Genomic DNA, 18,999 nt, shown 5'->3' with positions numbered 1-18,999 from the left:
TCTGGGTGCAGCTCGTGAAAAAGTGGAGATATTTGACTAAATACACATTTTGTGCCAGAGCTTTCACATGGATGGGAAACTAGAGGACAATATCTCACTCCATGTCTTTGGAATTATTTAATGGGTGAGTACAAACATGTTGTCACATAACCAGAAACAGATGGGTGTTCTATGGTTCTATGGCTGTGTATACAGGAATATACGATAGTATATGAATGATCACAGTCATAATTCTAGGGCTAGGTGTAGCCTAAAAGTTGAGTTCTTCAATGCAAAACAAACTAATCTAATCTCTCCTTTGGGTCTCGACTTGAAAAGTTTGGGAATCGTAGCTCTAGGCTGCCCTGGTTTGTGTGCACAAAGCACAACATGATTAGAATTTTTTTAACACAGTTGTCAAAATTGATCTACACACCATTACACTTGTGTTACACCTACCACAGCTATGTTATGCCTACTATATTGAGTTACACATACTACTACCACAGCTATGTTACACACTTTTTGCTGTTTTTTATGCCATTGCTGTTTTATGCCAATGCTATTGACCCATTAATACCGGGAAAGCATCTATTAAAAAATAGCAGATATACAAACATTTAAAAAAAATTATTGAATGTGTAAGAATTGCTGATTTAGAAGGCATTTACAGAAGCGGTTCAAGATTTGTGACATTACACATGACTTAGATAAAACACCTGATGTACAACATAGCCTGATTAATTCTCCTGATGTTTTGTCTCCAGCGACAAAGGACATCAGATCACATATCCTCTCTCTGGACATCAGAGTTTGGGAGCATGGCGTCCTACCCTCCAAATAAGCTGTCGGCTGCAATGAGCATCCTAAATGGCTGTGGTCTGGAGATGAAAGACCTGGCTCTGCTGGCTGAGATGCCTGAAGAACTCATCACCGCAGAGACTCTCCCTCACCTCCTAATGCACATTAAGAACACCCGGCCTGGAGCACTTGGTGAGTCAGTCACACAACAGGCCAGTAGTGAATCACAGCAGACCAAAACCTCACACCCCAGAAGGTGTTCTCCCCCGAGAAGGGGGTCACCCTCGAGAAGGGCATCACCCTCAAGAAGGGGGTCACCCTCGAGAAGGGGGTCACCCTCGAGAAGGGATGCGTCACCCAGATGGGACTCGAGCCCCAGAAGAAAGCGATCGGGGTCGCCCAGATACAGACATTCATCGCCGAAAAGAGATCGCGATGAACGCAAGCACCTGTCCCGACGTAGGCGCTCGTCATCGAGAAGTGACTCCAGTTTGTCGGAGCGAAGGGGCTCCAGCCCCTACAGAAGAGGTCGTAGCTCGCCTCCCCGCAGGCGCTCTCCTCCGATAAAACAAGAACGAGATTCTCCCCCAAACAGGTACTCTTCATACGGAACCAGCTCCAGTTCAGGGCCCGGCTCCAGTGCTTTCTGGATGCCGCAGGGAATTCCACCCCAACCGCTATTTCCCACATATCCGCCCCCCTCCTCCCTGCCATCCACAGCGACGTCATCGAGAGATTTTGACGAACGCATGCATTCATCTCGACGTAGGCGTTCGTCATCGAGCAGTGATTCCAGTTCCTCCCAACGAAGGGGCTCGCACCCGAGACGTGACTACAGCCCAAGAAGAGGTCGGAGGTCGCCTCCACGCAGGCGGTCTCCTCCGGTCTCCTCCTACCGGGCCAGTAGGTACTCTTCATACCAGACCGGCTCCGGCTCACACCAGACCGGCTCCGGCTCATTTCCTGCTTCCAGTGGTTCCTGGTCGCAGCCTGTTCCGTTATTTTCCACGGCCCCTCCTCTCCCCTCGCCCACGCCACCCACAAAAACACCATCGGCTAGAAAATCGTCAACTTCATCAGAGCCCGTTCCCCCTGGCACCGAAAGAAAAGCCCTGCTACCTACCCCAGTAACCCGTCCCAAACCCCTCATGACTCTACCCACAGTACACACAACCCCACCTCCACCGTTTGGCTGGACACCGTTCGGCTGGATGGGTATGCCGTACGGGTCCAGTTACCCGCCAGGTCCCCCACCCACCTCCTACACCCACCCGCCTTTTGGTACATCGACCAATCAGATGCAAGCCCCGCCGGCTGCCGCGTCATCGACCAAACCGCCGAAAGAAGTCCATACGCCCTCTAAACGTGCAGCTAGAGATTTCTACGGAGAAGCACCTACACATTTTCCATACACATGTGGTCTGTGTCATGTTAGCCTCGACAAGGAGTCTGTAAGTAAAACCTCCATCACCGTGGCAACCGCCTCTGGTTCGTCCATTTGTTGTAGTTCTTTCTTTAGCTTGGCTGTATATTGAATATACAGTATCACACTTATCCAATATGGTATGAATAATGTGAAGGAAAAAAAATCTATATTGAAAATATTATTTTTCTTTTTCTTTTAATTTTTTTATTGTATGTATTTAGTGTAAATGAAATATATTTCAACAAAATCATCTCTGTCTCTTTCTCCTGCTACTATTCTCAAGTCCGATTCCATTTAATAAAAACAATAAAACATGGAGCTACAGTACAGTGTTGAATTGTGACAATATGAGACATAGTCGACATTAAATATGAATATGATAACACTTGGAAGTCATTTCAACCAACCCCTTGTTTGTTTGTCTGTCGGTCTCTCTTTTATACGACAAGAAGCAGTGTGGCCTGTAGAGGGACAACACGGTAGACAGGACTGTGCAGAGAGACTGGGGACATTTTGTAATTATGTCTTATCCACAGTGACTTAACGAACAAGTAGTTGGGGGAATTGTATTGCTACAGGTCACTTTGACACAATGGCTCTGAAAGATTTGAACCTGTGAGCTTTTAATTACAGACAGAGCTTGATCCTGTAACCGTTTAAACCCCCCCAACAAGTACCCCTTCATGTGACAACAGTTACCGTTCACAAACTGTTTGTTGACGCTGTCTCTCTCTCTCTCTCTGGTGAGCCTGCTGGAAATTGGAATTAAACCTGTTGATGAAATCAAATGTTGGAAATAGTTACGGAATAAACGATTGACTGAAATGTGAACAAAGCCACTGTCGATTTATACTCCTTAACATCGATCAGGTTTTGTATTTGATGAACATTGATGAATATTGGTTTTCCGTCCTCCAGACCTGGTTCAAGCACATCACACAGCCCGGCCATTCGGAAGGACAACTTAAACTCCTGAAAATGTGAGTTGATCAACTTCTCTATTGGTTTCCTTCTAAGTCCTATACCTATAATGCCATGACCTTTATTACTACTAGGCTGTGTTATTCTAGGATTAGAATAATCTGGAATATGATTCTTGTACACACCACTATTTTGAATAATAATGTGTGTCTGCGTATGCACGTGTGTTAGGTACCCAGACTGGGACTGTCGTATTGACTCTGCCAGAGAGTAAGTATTTTTCGGTTGTGTTTTTAGTCTATCTTTGTGTTATTATCACCTTTAGTACTACTAATACTACAATTATTGTGGTTATTACTACTACTACTACTACAGCAGCTGTGTGTGTGTGTGTGTGTGTGTGTGTGTGTGTGTGTGTGTGTGTGTGTGTGTGTGTGTGTGTGTGTGTGTGTGTGTGTGTGTGTGTGTGTGTGTGTGTGTGTGTGTGTGTGTGTGTGTGTGTGTGTGTGTGTGTGTGTGTGTGTGTGTGTGTGTGTGTGTGTGCGCGCGCGCGCGACCGTGTGTGCGTGTGACCCCTCTAGTGTGAAGGATCTGAACTTGTCCAGAATACGGAAGACACAGAAGTTACAGGACGTTAAATCGAAGGTGATGCGGGAAGTCAAACAGAGGCTGTCCTGGTGTTCACCGTCATGCTCGCCCAACGCTAGTGAGTCACTGTTAACTCCTTAAGTCTTTGAAACACAATAGTGAAGATGCTCAATAATGACGGATCTAACTATTCTACGCGCATATGTTCTTAATTCTTTCTGTGCGATCTATGATTATACTCTAGGCTAGGGTACGGCATCAGCCATCTACGTACATTCACAAGTCTAAACGAAGAGTTTGACATCAAACCATTCTTGTAACCTTTTTTGCAAATATCTTTTTAATCAGCCATTTAACTAACAACGGGCTACATAGCTAGTAGCTACTAGAGTCCTCTATCGAGTAGCTTATCACTGTCAAATGCTGGTAGAACAGCATTTTTAAAAGCAGTTAAAATATATTGGACTTGTTGGGGTCTACAGATATCCGACACGCATACATTCATTCATTGTGTTCTTCTGTAGGTCCAAGCAGAGATGATGACGGAGATCATCTAGACGAATTTCTACGGAGAAAGCAGGTAATGTATTTAGACTCTTTACTCTTTTCCTCTACTGGTCAACACTTAAGACAGCAATTATTAGACGAATAGTACTACTATAACTGCTGATTATTTTAATCGTCATTTAAGGTTTATCAATGCCAATCGCAGCCAGTAGGCTCCCAGACTACATGCAGTAGGTCGATAAGATCGGCTTGATAAGTAACCTACTGGGATTTATCGGGTTGATACCATTCAAAGCGGGTCATTGATTATTGTTTTTGGGTAAAGCATATATTTCTTCTTATAATAAGTTGTTAACCCATTTTGGGCAGGAAGCCGGGAACCCCTTTTGGTGTTTTAAACATTACGTTATAATTTAGCTATTGAAAAATAGCAGATCTACAAGCTCGTAGCTTGTAGGTCTGCTATTTTTGAAAAATCGTGAAAATATTTATTTCAGAAAACTGGAGGATTTAGAAGATATCAAGCAATGGTGAGGCCTAAATGGGTTAACTTATTATCTTTGCTTCTGCACATTCTGCCACCACTATTCCCATTACATACCGGTACTACTATTACTAAACCAAATTATTAAACCTATTTTGATATACTACATTTCTAAATGTAGAAGCTTGTACATATGGATGGCAAAATATTGTACATATTAAAGTGTGTGTGTGTGTGTGTGTGTGTGTGTGTGTGTGTGTGTGTGTGTGTGTGTGTGTGTGTGTGTTGTAGGTGTCGTCCGGTGGTACATCTGCTAAGCGGTATGTGGACATACACAAGAACACACTGTTCTTGTTGATAACCTCAACCTAACACACCGCAACATATTATACATAACGTAACATGGCACCTCAATATACACAACACAGCTCAACAACACGGCATAGTTAAACACAACACACGGCACCAGGATGGCGGCAAGCATGGTTTCACTCTCTGTCATGTCTGTGTTTTGTTCCGTTTTGTTTGTTTGTTTGTAAATCCAGTACCTCTCGCGTTTTCGTTTTTTAGTACATTATCTGCTGCTCTATCTGCTGCTCTGTCTTATCTGATGCTCTGGATTATCATTACCATTACTTTTTCTTCGTGACGCCGCTTCACAAACCCGAGTGAGACTCGCTCTCTACTTTGTTCGGCTACAAACCTTTTCGTACCTGTACCTGAGGGTGGTGTAGATCTATGCCATAGGAGGGCACCACAGGCTGTCTCTGGCCTGTTTCCACTGCGTGGATTGCCCAGACGCCCGTGTCCACCAACCCGGTCGTCATCCGGCTCATCGGAGCCCGACGGAGGACGCCCCCCAGCGGCGTGCCTGTCAGCACGCAGTTGCCCGTCGCCATCTTATCTCATCTCAGGAAATGTTTCCAAAGATCCTGGTCCTGGTCCTCTTTTTTAACCTCTTCCCTTCTTCTGTCTACTCCGCTAGATTTCAGCTGTAGAAATGGCCTAGGTTTCCTCCATTTCAATGCCAGGAGCCTAGTGCCTATAAACTTGCCATTTTGAGTACCTGGTTTGAAACGGCTAAACCGGATGTGGTTGCCATCTCAGAAACGTGGCTAAAACCATCCACCACAGATTACGTGGTCCGTATTCCTGGCTACAATCTCTATAGAGCTGACCGGAAAGGCAGATGTGGGGGGGTTGCCCTGTACATTTCTGATAGGTTTCAGGGGTCCGTACTTTACTCAGTATCACTTCCCAGACAATTTGAGTTTTTAGCAGTTCAGATAATGGTGGCAAACTCACCCTTGATCATCATCTGCTGCTACAGACCTCCGTCTGCCTTATCGGAAGCCCTGGGTAATCTATCAGACCTGCTATCCAAGTGTGCTAACACCGAACTTCTATGTCTCGGCGAAATTAACTGGGACAGGGCTAGTGACAAAGCTGCTATAGCTTCAAGCAGCAATGTGACACCCTGAACCTAGTTCAGATCATTCACTGCCCCACCAGGCATAATCCAGCTACCGAGTGCCCGCACTGATACCCTATACCCTGAAGCTGGGGTTGTCCGGTGTGAATGCGTCACAGCTGTGGTCGTTCGTAAATAAAGCACACTGAACGCACTCTGTGCAAGCTGGTTACAGGCCTCTTCCTGTCGCAGCTCGATTATGGCGCTTATTACTGTCTACCGCTTTGCTAGTTCCTCAACTCTGAGCAAACTTGACCCCTTGTTTCATGCTGCATTGAGGTTCATAACCAACTCCCCCTATAGGACTCATCACTGTACTCTGTATGCCCTAATTGGTTGGTATTCCTTAACGTCTCGCAGGTTGCTACATTGGTATATTCTCATTTATAAAGCCATTCTTGGTAATCTCCCACGTTACATTGGTTCTAAATTTGAACTTGTCCAAAACTCTCTCAACCTCAGATCAAATGCTTGGTTACGCTACGTCGTGCCCCCAACAAAATCTGAGGCTGGAGAAAAAAAAGCCATGCTTATTTCGGACCCTGGTCTTGGAACGACCTACAGACCAGACTCAAACTGGCTGCTGTGATTCCCCTTTAAAAGGATTGCCATGGGCACACTTCCCATACACTGCTCCTGCTTTGACGTATAGCAACTGTCTGCTTGCTTTTTGGTCTACTAGCAATTTCCGTTGCTTAGTTTTTATTTATTAGTTCTTATTGGTCGCGTAACTAAACGTTCCTGTTCTCCCTTTGAGCTTCCTCGGTAGTGGGTACTGTATTTATGAGCATTTTATGTCTGTCCTGTCTTTTTGTTGTGTATTTGTTTTTGTTACTGGCAGAGCTGTGTCACTTATTTTTGCCTCTTGTCTTGGCCAGATCACACTTGTAAAAGAGACTTCAGTCTCAATGTGGTTTTTACTGGTTAAATAAAGGTTAAAAAAATAAATAAGAAAACACACAAAACACATACAGTAGGACATATCGGCACAACACACCATCTAAACACTGAGATGTGTGTGTGTGTGTGTGTGTGTGTGTGTGTGTGTGTGTGCATGTGCATGCGTGTGTGCGTAGGAATGAGGACAGGAAGAGACCTTTCAAGCACCTTTCTGAATCTTCCTCATCACACAAGAAGGTGAAGAGAGAGGAGAGCTCCTCTACTACTGAAAAAAGTAAGAAACGTAATGAAAACGATGACGAAACACTGTATGTTCATCAGCGCCCATTTTTCAATGGACGAAAACTAGACGAGACCAAAACCCACGTGTATAAACACTTGTAGTTAACAACACAATGTAGTTAACAAAATAAAGACTGAGCTAAAATCTGTCTTCATTTTAGTTAGCCTAGCATGTAGCAACTTCAGATTTTACAGGGGCCAGTTTCGAATTGCAGCCATCCGTAGGTGCCCTTTGAGAGCGGTTTTGAAGGAGTCAAGGGATTCACATGTTTAATGACTGTTGGTAGGGCGTTCCACATTTTGGTGGCATAGGAGCGAAAATAAGTGTGGTTGAACTGTGTGGTATCTGTTCTATACCAAGGGGTCTAGGTTGATTTTCAGAAATGTACCACAAAATCTCATCAAAAGATTTTAGATTAGATTTCCATCTATCTGAAATATATGCTGACCAAAAAAGCTAAAATATTTTGTAAATAAAAAAAATGTGTTCTTCTCTTACTTCCTTTTCTCCTACAGAGGTGAAGCAGGAGGCTCCTTCCTCCCCACAGCAGGACAAACGGAGCAAACCAACCTCTACTAAGAAGAAGGCAAAAGGAGAAAGGCAGAAGAAGGCACAGAAAATGCAGAAACCTGGAACTCCAGAGAAGGGAGAAGAAACGGAGAAGAAAGACGGACCTCCAGTGAAGAAGGAAGCAAAGATGGAGGAGATAGCGGCAGCTCCAGAGAAGGAGGTTGACATAAAAGAGGAGAAACCAGAAGCTCCAGAGGAGGAGGGAGTCGAGGACGCAGTAGGAGCTCCAGGGAAGGAGACGGTAGGAAAGCCAGAAGAGAAACCAGAAGCTTCAGAGATGGAGAAGAGAGACAAGAAGACGGAGGAGAAATCAGGAGCTCCAGACATGGAGAAGGGAGGAGAGACGGGGGAGAAACCAGGAGCTCCACAGGTTGAGAATGGAGGAGAGAAGCAGGAAAAACAAGAGGAGGAGGTAGAGAACAGATACTACTTCACTATAGTATACATACTATATATGTATAGATATTCTGTACTTTATGCAACAGCAGCTACTGCCTCACATTGATTGGCCAAAACAATTTACAATTTAGGCATTTAGCAGACGCTCTTAATCCAGAGCGACTTACATTTAAGCAAGAACAAAAGCATGGGAATACATCACATAAAAGCATTTATCATGAAACATGCGTAAACTAAGAAGGTAACAGTGGAATATCTATATGATGAAACTATACATACACTATACATAATAAACTATACATATTCACTACTATGCTATACATATGTACTATGTGCTATGACTATATACAATACAATTATAGTCATAGCACGCCATAGTACATATGTATAGCATAGTAGTGAATATGTATAGTTTATTATGTATAGTGTATGTATAGGCATTTGAACCCAACCATAATACTAATTATTTCACATAGCGTAGGGCTGAAATCTAATCATGTGGATCTCAGACTTAATGTGACCCAGCCTGTCTTCGATGACATATTCATGACATATTGACTCCAACTTTGAGCAAGGTTTCAGCCTGATCAGAGCCCCATTGCCTTCCATTATAATATTTAAGTTAAATATATTTTAAAGAAATTCATAAAATATGTGGAAAACATTAGCTGCGGACCATCTCTCACACACAATCACCAGACCTGCACGCATTTTGCGTACCAACCATGCAATTCCAGGTGTCTGTACGCAAGTACGAACTGCGCAATGACGACAATGCAGTTTCTGGGGATGGGTGTGGTGTATAACCATTAATCAGAAGGCTGAAATCGGTATTCGGTATCGTTATGTAGGTTTGTGCATCGTTACATCAGCGCCCTCTGTCAGACCTGCTAGCCTACAGTACAAATGACGGACATGGCAAACACTTCTGTTATTTCAGCGAACCCCCTATTTTGCATGATCGCAGCCTACAGTGTCCGACGAAACCAGCCATTCCTTCCCAAATACCAGTTTTCGCCTCTCAGTCCTAGCCTGGCTTTGCCAGACGCGAAACGTGAATTCACTCACGCCTCCTCCCCAAATCCACGTTATCAATTATGGACAATCTCCTCTCAGTCCTGTCTCGGCATGCATTTTGCACAGTGTGCCATTACAATTTTCAGCCACCAAGGAGCTGCAGGTAATATATAAGATAAACCTTTAAAACCTCTTGAGATTAATTCAGGTGTCATAGCCGTAACTGGAAAAGCCAACTGAAGTGACGTTTGCTTAGCCCCGACTCCACGCATGACCTGACAGCCAATCAGCGTTGATGACAGACAGCCAATATACAAACCCTTTGTAAACGCATAGTAATTCTGCTGCTCATGAATGATATAGTAGCAGGAATTATGTTAAATATATTGAACCGAGCCGTCTTGTGTGAAAGAACGGGTCCATTTGGTTACACTGCCAAAGTTAAATTATCACTACAGCCAGTGAGCGACAGGATATTCTTTCTTTTCTTTTTAATCAACGGTGACCTGCGTGACCAAAGTGAAGCGAGTGAAGCGACTGGAAACACTCTTCAGCTTTGAACGCACTTTACAGTTTACACCTCATCCACACAGGCAACGATCAAGCGTTCCAACGCTATTGTGTGAAAAACTGTCCCGATATGGAGCGCTGGTCATTGCATTGCGATGTAGTCCGAACCAATCAAATAACCAAAGTTGGCAGGTCTGAAACACACACACACACACACACACACACACACCCAGAGCCATGTAGGAAAAAAAACCTTAACAACACTTATAGTGCAGTGCTGTTGTATAGAAGGTTGTTGGTTGCTGGTGGTTATTGAGGTAACAAGATGACTCGCCCCGTTTCTGTTCTCCTCCCAGAATCTTCCCCAGTGAGGGGTGGGAGAGGCTGGACTGCAGACGGCTGGACTTTGAATTTCTCTAACTATAAACTTTCATGACAGCAGACAGCCTAAGTACAAATATAATTTATGCAAAGATACTACATTGAAGTCTGTTCACAGAAGTTGTTGTATGATATGTGGGGATTATCTGACGAGGTACCATTTGAGTGTGCAAAACCTTATATATACTAAATAATACTAAATTGTTTATAGGGTCAATATAAGTAAAATAATATAGCCTTTCTACAGGAGTATCTTTTTATATTTTTCCAAAAAGAATACAAACAGCCAATAGCATATTACAAAGTTATCCCCCTCACTGGTGACAATTCCGGGAGGAAAAACGGGCAAGCACCGGGGCGAGTCATCCGGTATTCGTTATTGACATGTTGAGCAGAGCGATGTGCCTATGCCACAGCACTGCCGTGCTAATGTGTGTGTGTGTGTGTGTGTGTGTGTGTCTGCGTGCACGCTTTGACAGGAAGTCTTCCCATTCAATTTGGACAGTTGTGAAATACTGGACGAGGTGCAGCAGACAGACAGTGAGACAGGTACAGTATGAGACAGAATAACATCAGCCTGTACCATGCTTTTTACACTGCAAAGGCCCAGTACTGCACCTATACCAGAACACAGCTCCACCAGTTGGTGCTGTACATGTTAATACATTGCATTAACGGCACAGTTTGGCTTTCCACTGCATGTTTTTGGCTCTGCTGTGTATGCAAATCACTCCGGCACCATTTAGAAGTGTCGGATAGTGTCGCTGTTGGGCAGAAACCTTGCACTGTATGTACAAAATGGCATCACCAGTTTGTGGGTGTCATTGTTGGCTAGAGAGATAGGACCATAGGGGAAAAGATACATGTCACGACTATTGTGCCAAAAACTATTGCGATTAACAATATTATCGTGATGATAATCAAAATATTCTTAACATTTAAAATGGTTAACCAATTGAACCCCAAGTATCCCTATTATGGGGGGAACGTTCACCAAAAATAGCCGATCTACAAGCTCACAACGCGTTCTGAGCTTGTCGATCTGCTTTTTTTGGAAGTGGTACTGAATTTGCAGCTCACCAAAGGCTAATTAATCCTAAACGATGACAATTATCGTCCCATACCTGATATTGGCAAAAGTTGTCAAATGTGTTCAATACATTTAAAACTAAATTGTTAAAATATCCTATCTACAACCTCACAGCACATCACAAGCCTGTAGATCAGCCATACTTCCATGGCACTGTCATAAGGTGAAGTATAAAACTAAATATGGAGATGCAAGGTTTCTGCCCGACAGCGACAATATTTGTGTGCCAGACCTGCACCCTTCTACCGTACACAGGCCATACAAAAGGAAAATGTAACCTAACCCTGTGTCATGTGGCATGTGTATAAGAAAGAACTGATTTGACTTGTCTTATTGTACATCTGTTGGTCAACATTTAAGTGCTTTGTAATGGATTTGACTTAACCCATTTTGACCTGGTTCTTCGATTTTTCAAAAATCGCAGACCTACAAGCTCGTAGCGCGCCACTCGGTGGTGCGCTATGAGCTTGTAGATCTGCTATTTTTCAATAGCTAAAGCATGACATAATGCTAACACCAAAAGGGGTTCCCGGTTGTCGCGCCACAGTGCATGTACGTGTACTTTTCCCTGGGTTGGCTCCCAGTGTCAGTTTGCTTGCCACTAGTTCAGGGTGCCATTGAGACGGTATTTGAACAGACTGGAGTTTAACGGCCTGTTTGTCTTCATAGAGAAATCCAGTGAAGTCCAAGAACAACAGGACTATGTATGTATATTGTAACTATATTAGTGGTATGATTACAATATTAAAATAGCTATTATTATTATTTTAATAGTTATTGTCAATGTTATTTTTCAGAGTCGGGTTCTGGTCTTTGAAGGTACGGATGGACGATATGTGGGGAAAATCCTGGATATGATCAATACCTTCGGTCCCATTATCAGATTCTCTGTATTTCGCTGCGGGGACTTATATCGCAACGGAAAGGTTAGTACCACCACAATGCTTCTTCATGCTCTTAATTATGTACTGTAACAATGTCTAATTATATTGTCCCTGACATGTTTGTCAAAAGGGAAAGACGATGGACAAAAGGAAAAAGGCAGATATATTCGTTGAGATGCGCAGTTCGGATGTAGCGGTTCAGGTTATGGAGAAGATGCATGGCACCAGGGACGCCAGGGAGACGACAGGGAGACCCATGGTCCATGGAAAACTCTACTTACCTAAAATATCAGAAAAACCACGTTGTTTGGTTGATGGGTAATGGTATCTGTTATTATTAACCTGATTGAGGCATCGTTTATATGGATGGATTACAGAATAAAATAAACATTATCGAAATTGAAGCTTTTAACATAAAAAAAAGCACTCCCGCCCCCAATCGATTCATCGTTAATATTGAATTATACTAATTGATTTTCAATTTGGCCCATCCCTAATTACGACCACTACGTATGTCTCTTGCAGTTACTCTTAGCTAGTTTCCTTTGAATCCACATGGAGCCCCACATTTGCAAACTAGTTATCTGGTCACATTGTACATAGCCAGTTTTTCAACTAAAATTTATGTTTGTGTGTGTGTGATATAGGAAATCGTACATACCAAAGGATGAAAGAAGTGGGAAGATGACGACAAGAAGTCGCATAGGAAAGCATAGTTCAGATGAAGACGAGAAACCAACTGTAGAAATGAAGACGGAACAAAAGAAAGCTAAAACAGAGGTTTCCGCCATGATGGCTGATATTGAAGCCGTGTCCTCAGACACTTCCGAAGACCTGGGCAACGAGCCGCCGAGCCCAGTGCGTGTCACCAGGAGACAAAGCCAGAGGACGAGGAATATCCCACTAAGGAGAGCACCAGCTAGAAAAGCTACAACCAGAAAGACCGGCACAGAGACACCAGAGTCTGAGGAGATGCAAACCGAGGCTAGCACAGAGTCTGAGGAGAGAAAGACGGAGACTAGCACAGAGACACCAGAGCCTGAAGAGATAAAGACCAAGGCTAGCACAGAGACACCAGAGTCTGAAGAGATAAAGACCAAGGCTAGCACAGAAACACCAGAGTCTGAGGAGAAAAAGACAGAGACTAGGGCAGAGACACCAGACGGTGAGGAGAAAAAGACAGAGACTAGGGCAGAGACACCAGAGGGTGAGGAGATGACAACCAAGGCTAGCACAGAGACACCAGAGGGTGAGGAGATGACAACCAAGGCTAGCACAGAGACACCAGAGGCTGAAGAGATAAAGACCAAGGCTAGCACAGAGACACCAGTGTGTGAGGAGACACAAACTGAACAGTCACCAGAGGAGAACAATAAAGTAGACTTGGAGAAGGGTGATTCAACTGTAGAACCTGAAACTGTCGATGAAACAGTGGCTGGAATAACAGCTGAACCTACGCCTAAAACTACAGCCAAAGGTGCAGCTAAAAAGCAACCTGTAGTTTTACTTTACCCCCTAACTACAGCTAAAACTGAAAAAGAGGCTAAATGTACACCTGAAACAGCATCTGAATCTACATCTGAACCTGTAGCACAATCTACAGATGAAACCGCAACTGACACCGTAGCTGAAACTATGGCTGACCATACACTCGAAATGACATCTGAACCTATAGCTACAACCACAGTTGAATCAGTAACAGAAACTACACCTAAAGCAGCGGTTTCCACCCTGATGCCCATTTTGGAAGCTGTAGACTCGATACACGACCAGGCTCATGATTCATCTGAAGACATGAATGACGAGCCACCAGGGCCGGTGCGGGTCACCAGGAGACGAGGCCGGAGGAGGAGGGCCCCTGTGAGGAAGGCAGCAGCTAGAAAAACTACAACCAGAAAGACTAGGGCTAGCAAAGAGACGCTAGAGTGTGAGGAGATGACGACAGAGGCTAGCAAAGAGACAACAGAGGGTGAGGCGGTAACAGAGGCTAGCACAGAGACACCAGAGGCTGAGGTAACAGAGGCTAGCACAGAGACACCAGAGGCTGAGGTAATAGAGGCTAGCACAGAGACACCACAGGCTGAGGAGGTAACAGAGGCTAGCACAGAGATACCAGAGGCTGAGGAGATAACGGAGGCTAGCACAGAGACACCAGAGGCTAGCACAGAGACACCAGAGGCTGAGGAGGTAACAGAGGCTAGCACAGAGACACCAGAGGCTGAGGTAACAGAGGCTAGCACAGAGATACCAGAGGCTGAGGTAACAGAGGCTAGCACAGAGACACCAGAGGCTGAGGTAACAGAGGCTAGAACAGAGACACCAGAGGCTGAGGTAACAGAGGCTAGCACAGAGACACCAGAGGCTGAGGTAACAGAGGCTAGCACAGAGACACCAGAGGCTGAGGTAACAGAGGCTAGCACAGAGACACCAGAGGCTGAGGTAACAGAGGCTAGCACAGAGACACCAGAGGCTGAGGTAACAGAGGCTAGCACAGAGACACCAGAGGCTGAGGTAACAGAGGCTAGAACAGAGACACCAGAGGCTGAGGTAACAGAGGCTAGCACAGAGACACCAGAGGCTGAGGTAACAGAGGCTAGCACAGAGACACCAGAGGCTGAGGTAACAGAGGCTAGCACAGAGACACCAGAGGCTGAGGTAACAGAGGCTAGCACAGAGACACCAGAGGCTGAGGTAACAGAGGCTAGCACAGAGACACCAGAGGCTGAGGTAACAGAGCCTAGCACAGAGACACCAGAGGCTGAGGAGGTAACGGAGGCTAGCACAGATATACCAGAGGCTGAGGAGGTAACGGAGGCTAGCACAGAGACACCAGAGGCTGAGGTAACGGAGGCTAGCACAGAGACACCAGAGGCTGAGGAGGTAACGGAGGCTAGCACAGAGACACCAGAGGCTGAGGTAACAGAGGCTAGCACAGAGACACCAGAGGCTGAGGTAACAGAGGCTAGCACAGAGACACCAGAGGAGGTAGAGATGGAGGTTGAACAGGGACATGGAGATGCTACGACTGCACCACTGAAGAAGACTGATGAGGACAAACCTCCAACAGCAGAGATGGAGGCCAAGGAGGAAGATGAGGGGCTCGTAGGAGAGATGCCAGATTCTGTAGACAACAGTACTGATCCAGATCAGCTATCTGATCTAGTTGGTAAGAACAAGGCCATTTAATACTGATTCTGAAATGACTTTCCTTTTCCACAAAGTGGTGCCTTGACAGCCAAACCGTAAACTGTAAGGATTAACCGCTACTACAAATAGGAAATTAATATACTGATAATTTGTTTATTTAAATGGATTTTTAACCACTTAACTTGTTTTATACTTAATCATACGATTTCAAAAATAGCTTTCTACAAGCTCACAATGCATCGCAATGTGACTCGTGAGATAGATCAGCTATTTTTGAACTTTCTGGAAATTCTTCACCTACAGTATTGTGACATGCCCAAACTGGGGATGCCAGGTTTAAAGTGGTTAACCTGTCTTTGAAGGTACAGATTAATTTATAAAGTCCTTCCCCTGATCGTCTCTTTACCAGTCTTGAATGTTTCTGTTGCTACAGGAACCGAGTTTATCCGCTGTGCCACGGGTTACCTGTGTGACCTGTGTCAGGTGATGTTTGTCCGTGAGGTTGATGCCAGAGAAAGACACTGCAGAAGTTTGTCACACAGGCAGAGGGTTCAGGTGAGGTACTGACCTGTGCGGGTTTTCTCTCCTCTGCCAGGCTAATGTGGAAGCAGAGATGCCACCAAAATATTCACATTGTACTTTGCTTTATATATATCCTCTTGTTAGTCTAAAACGTATCGCTGCTGTTGGGCAGAAACCTTGTATCCACATTTATTTATTTCTCATTAATTATTGCCCATAGATACTACGAAGTTGCAAAAATAGTCTATCTACAAGCTCACACCGTGTTGTGATGTGGCAAATTGTGAGCTTGTAGAACGTACTTTTTTATGAATAAGTGAAAATATTTAAGTGTCTGTGGTTTTTATGAATATTGAACCAATGAAAAGTATTAACGACACCTGCACTAAATAACTAGATTGGATACACACAGAAACAGGTTATTTTTCCCATTTTTGGACATACCGGTACAAGGTTTCCACCCTACAGCGACGCGTGTAATAGGATTATAGGAATCATGTGACAACATATTGTAATAGGTATCATGAGACAAGGTGTATGTGTATCATGTGAATTATACAATAACACACGATAATTTCGTTTTACAGGACATTGCTGGCTCTAAACGATAGTGAGGGTCTGACACAGCTAAGTCCCACCCACTCCCCGTGAGGCACCCTGCTATGAGGCACCCTGCCTGCACCTACATGTTCGATGTCTCTCTGTTCCTGAGATATGACCAATTTTTACTTTTAGTTTTATGAAAATCTGTCTATTAATTCTTGATTTATTTTGCCCATGAACAGCGAGAGACAGAAAGGGGCGATTTTCATCCCCATGCATGGGCGTGGCAGGTGATTGAACCCATGACCGTGCTCTCTGCTTTTTAAACACACTTTTCATAAGCTTAACTCTGTAGTGGAGAGTAATATATTTCAGCTTCAAATGGGCTCCTTTTCCTGTGGGATTTTAAACCCAGAAGTAAATGTTTTTCAATTATTTTCATAAATCACAGAATTTGCAGGCCAACTAATCATAGTGTTTTTGTTAGTTTTTGTTTTGGACATTTTTGGCTCTATTTGACAGTAGAGCACTGTTTCCCAAACTTTGGGTCACTACCTATGTTTGGGTTGCGGACCATTTTGTATGGGTTGTGAGGTAAATATACCCCTTTTATATTTTTGTTTATTTGTTTAATAAGTAGTGAAAAGGGCAGATCTACAAGCTCACAACACGTCCCATTGTAATCATAAATGTGTTGTGAAGTGTGTAGATTGGCTATTCTCACTATTTTGGGGCAGAGATAAAAAAAGATTGTGAACCACCACAGTAGAAGAGACGGGAAGAAAGGAGGGAGAGGGGATGGCATGCAGCAAAGGGTGTCGGTCAGATTCGAACCGGGCCAGCTATATGGCAAGGATTTAGCCTTTGTTATATGGTACGCACTCTAGCAAGTCAGGTACCAGGGCGCACCCAATGTTGTGGGTTTGAGATATTTTCTGTAACCTGTAAATTATTATCTTGTTTCCCCTTTTGCTGTATGTATCTTTGGCTTTACACCCTGTGTCATTGGACTCTAATAAATGTAATTTTCAATCATGTCTCTTGGCTCTAACATTACCTCATACTGCATTAACTCATGTTACATGCAATCTGCATTAATCACATTCACAACAAAGGGTATGTCAAGAATATGAGGTTACTGATTTGGAATATTCTCATCTGTTACAAGTAGGCCTAGAACTACACTTTATGACCCTTAAACCAACTTTATTAACAACTTAATGGGCCTATTGCATCTCAGCATTCGTTTTCTGTCTTTGAAATAATGCTATTAGCAATGACATAAAATGGACAGTAATGTGAGCAACAGCAGGGAGAGTGAAGGGAGGATTTGGAAGTTGGAACAGTTTGTAGGCCTACTGGGAAATTAATAAAACAAAATGGGATAGGCACAGTCATGGAGGGGCACCAAACGTCAAATGAAGACAACTATAGGCTTTTAAAATGTCTAATGTCTTTTATGTCTTATTTTCATATAGCCTAGTCACTGAAAGATGCAAACGGTAAATTAAAATAAATAAATAAAAACACCGATAATGACATGCCACACACACAAGTCACATACGCAGTGCCGAGCTCTGGTGTATCAACACAATCGCGTTCATGTAGGCCTACCTGTAGGCTGTGTCGTAGCCTATTAGGGAGATTATCCTCAGGTGCGGGTCATGAGGAATGGAAGCGAGAAGTGCCCCAGCCCCACTGCCCCCTCATTTACAAATTGCAGCAGGTAAAACTTATTTTATGAGACGATTTTGCACATAGCCTATAGTCGAGAAATAAGATTGTATCTGAACTTAAGGTAATTAGGCAATTATGTTCGGGGTATCGTGTATGTAACTTCAGCGTTATTCGGATTCAGAACCCACTGCTTATAAGGATTGTTACAGCAACTATGAGCTGGATAACGTGTGAGAGAGATTGTTTCTGCAATGATCCTTTTCGATTTAGGCCTACAGTTTTTGCATGTATAATGTAGGCCTATAGTCACCAAGTCAGACCATTTATAAAATTCAAATAATATGTGTTGACATATAAGACATTATAGGCATGACTCCGAGTAAGTTTAGCCTACTTAAACTCATGATGATGTAGGCCTAATCATGGAATGACCCTGGGGCACACCACACTGTTATAATTCTGCTGGCACCTGCCTCACCTCACAAAAAACATCTTCTCCATTGTCCACAGAGATGTGGGTAGGCTACCCTGGGGCCTCCAGATGTGAAGAGACTAATTATGATGACAGTCAGCATCGAGCATCGACCACCAGACCTATAGGCCTACCTATAGTCAAGATGTGAGCAGACAACATCATGCTGGTAAGGTGCTACCTAAAGTTATGTGACAATTGTCCAGTTTGGTGGCCTATAGGCAAGATTTTTATTTTATTCATTAATTTTATTGTTGTTTAGTTACCTTTGCAACGATGGTGATTACCGACAGAAGCATATTGAGGGATTTTGGTGAATCTTTTGGCAGCACAATCCATTCACACGTTTAGCTGTCCACGATTGCACGATCCTTTAATTGAAACCTGTTGTAGTAAAGGTGACTAATCAACAATAAAAATGCTATAA

The 18,999-nt window shown here is 43.7% G+C and overlaps 1 protein-coding gene across 1 annotated transcript; it reads left to right on the top strand.

The window, feature by feature from the left end:
• Window positions 1-1,676: 1,676 nt before the first annotated feature.
• Window positions 1,677-17,460, top strand: LOC310873387 (uncharacterized protein). The gene is made up of 15 exons (XM_083785756.1): window positions 1,677-2,231; window positions 3,125-3,186; window positions 3,359-3,397; window positions 3,709-3,833; window positions 4,240-4,295; window positions 4,998-5,026; window positions 7,254-7,351; window positions 7,876-8,342; window positions 10,717-10,786; window positions 11,997-12,031; window positions 12,125-12,253; window positions 12,342-12,529; window positions 12,859-15,377; window positions 15,792-15,913; window positions 16,468-17,460. Exons 1-15 carry the CDS (start codon window positions 1,929-1,931, stop codon window positions 16,489-16,491), a joined length of 4,266 nt encoding a protein of 1,421 aa, XP_083641882.1. The 5' UTR covers window positions 1,677-1,928; the 3' UTR covers window positions 16,492-17,460.
• The last annotated feature ends 1,539 nt before the right edge of the window (window positions 17,461-18,999 follow it).

The sequence above is a fragment of the Protomyctophum parallelum genome, assembly GCF_964188405.1.
Source record: "Protomyctophum parallelum genome assembly, chromosome: 16".
NCBI lineage: Eukaryota > Metazoa > Chordata > Actinopteri > Myctophiformes > Myctophidae > Protomyctophum > Protomyctophum parallelum.
This window is presented reverse-complemented; position numbering and strand designations above follow the sequence as displayed.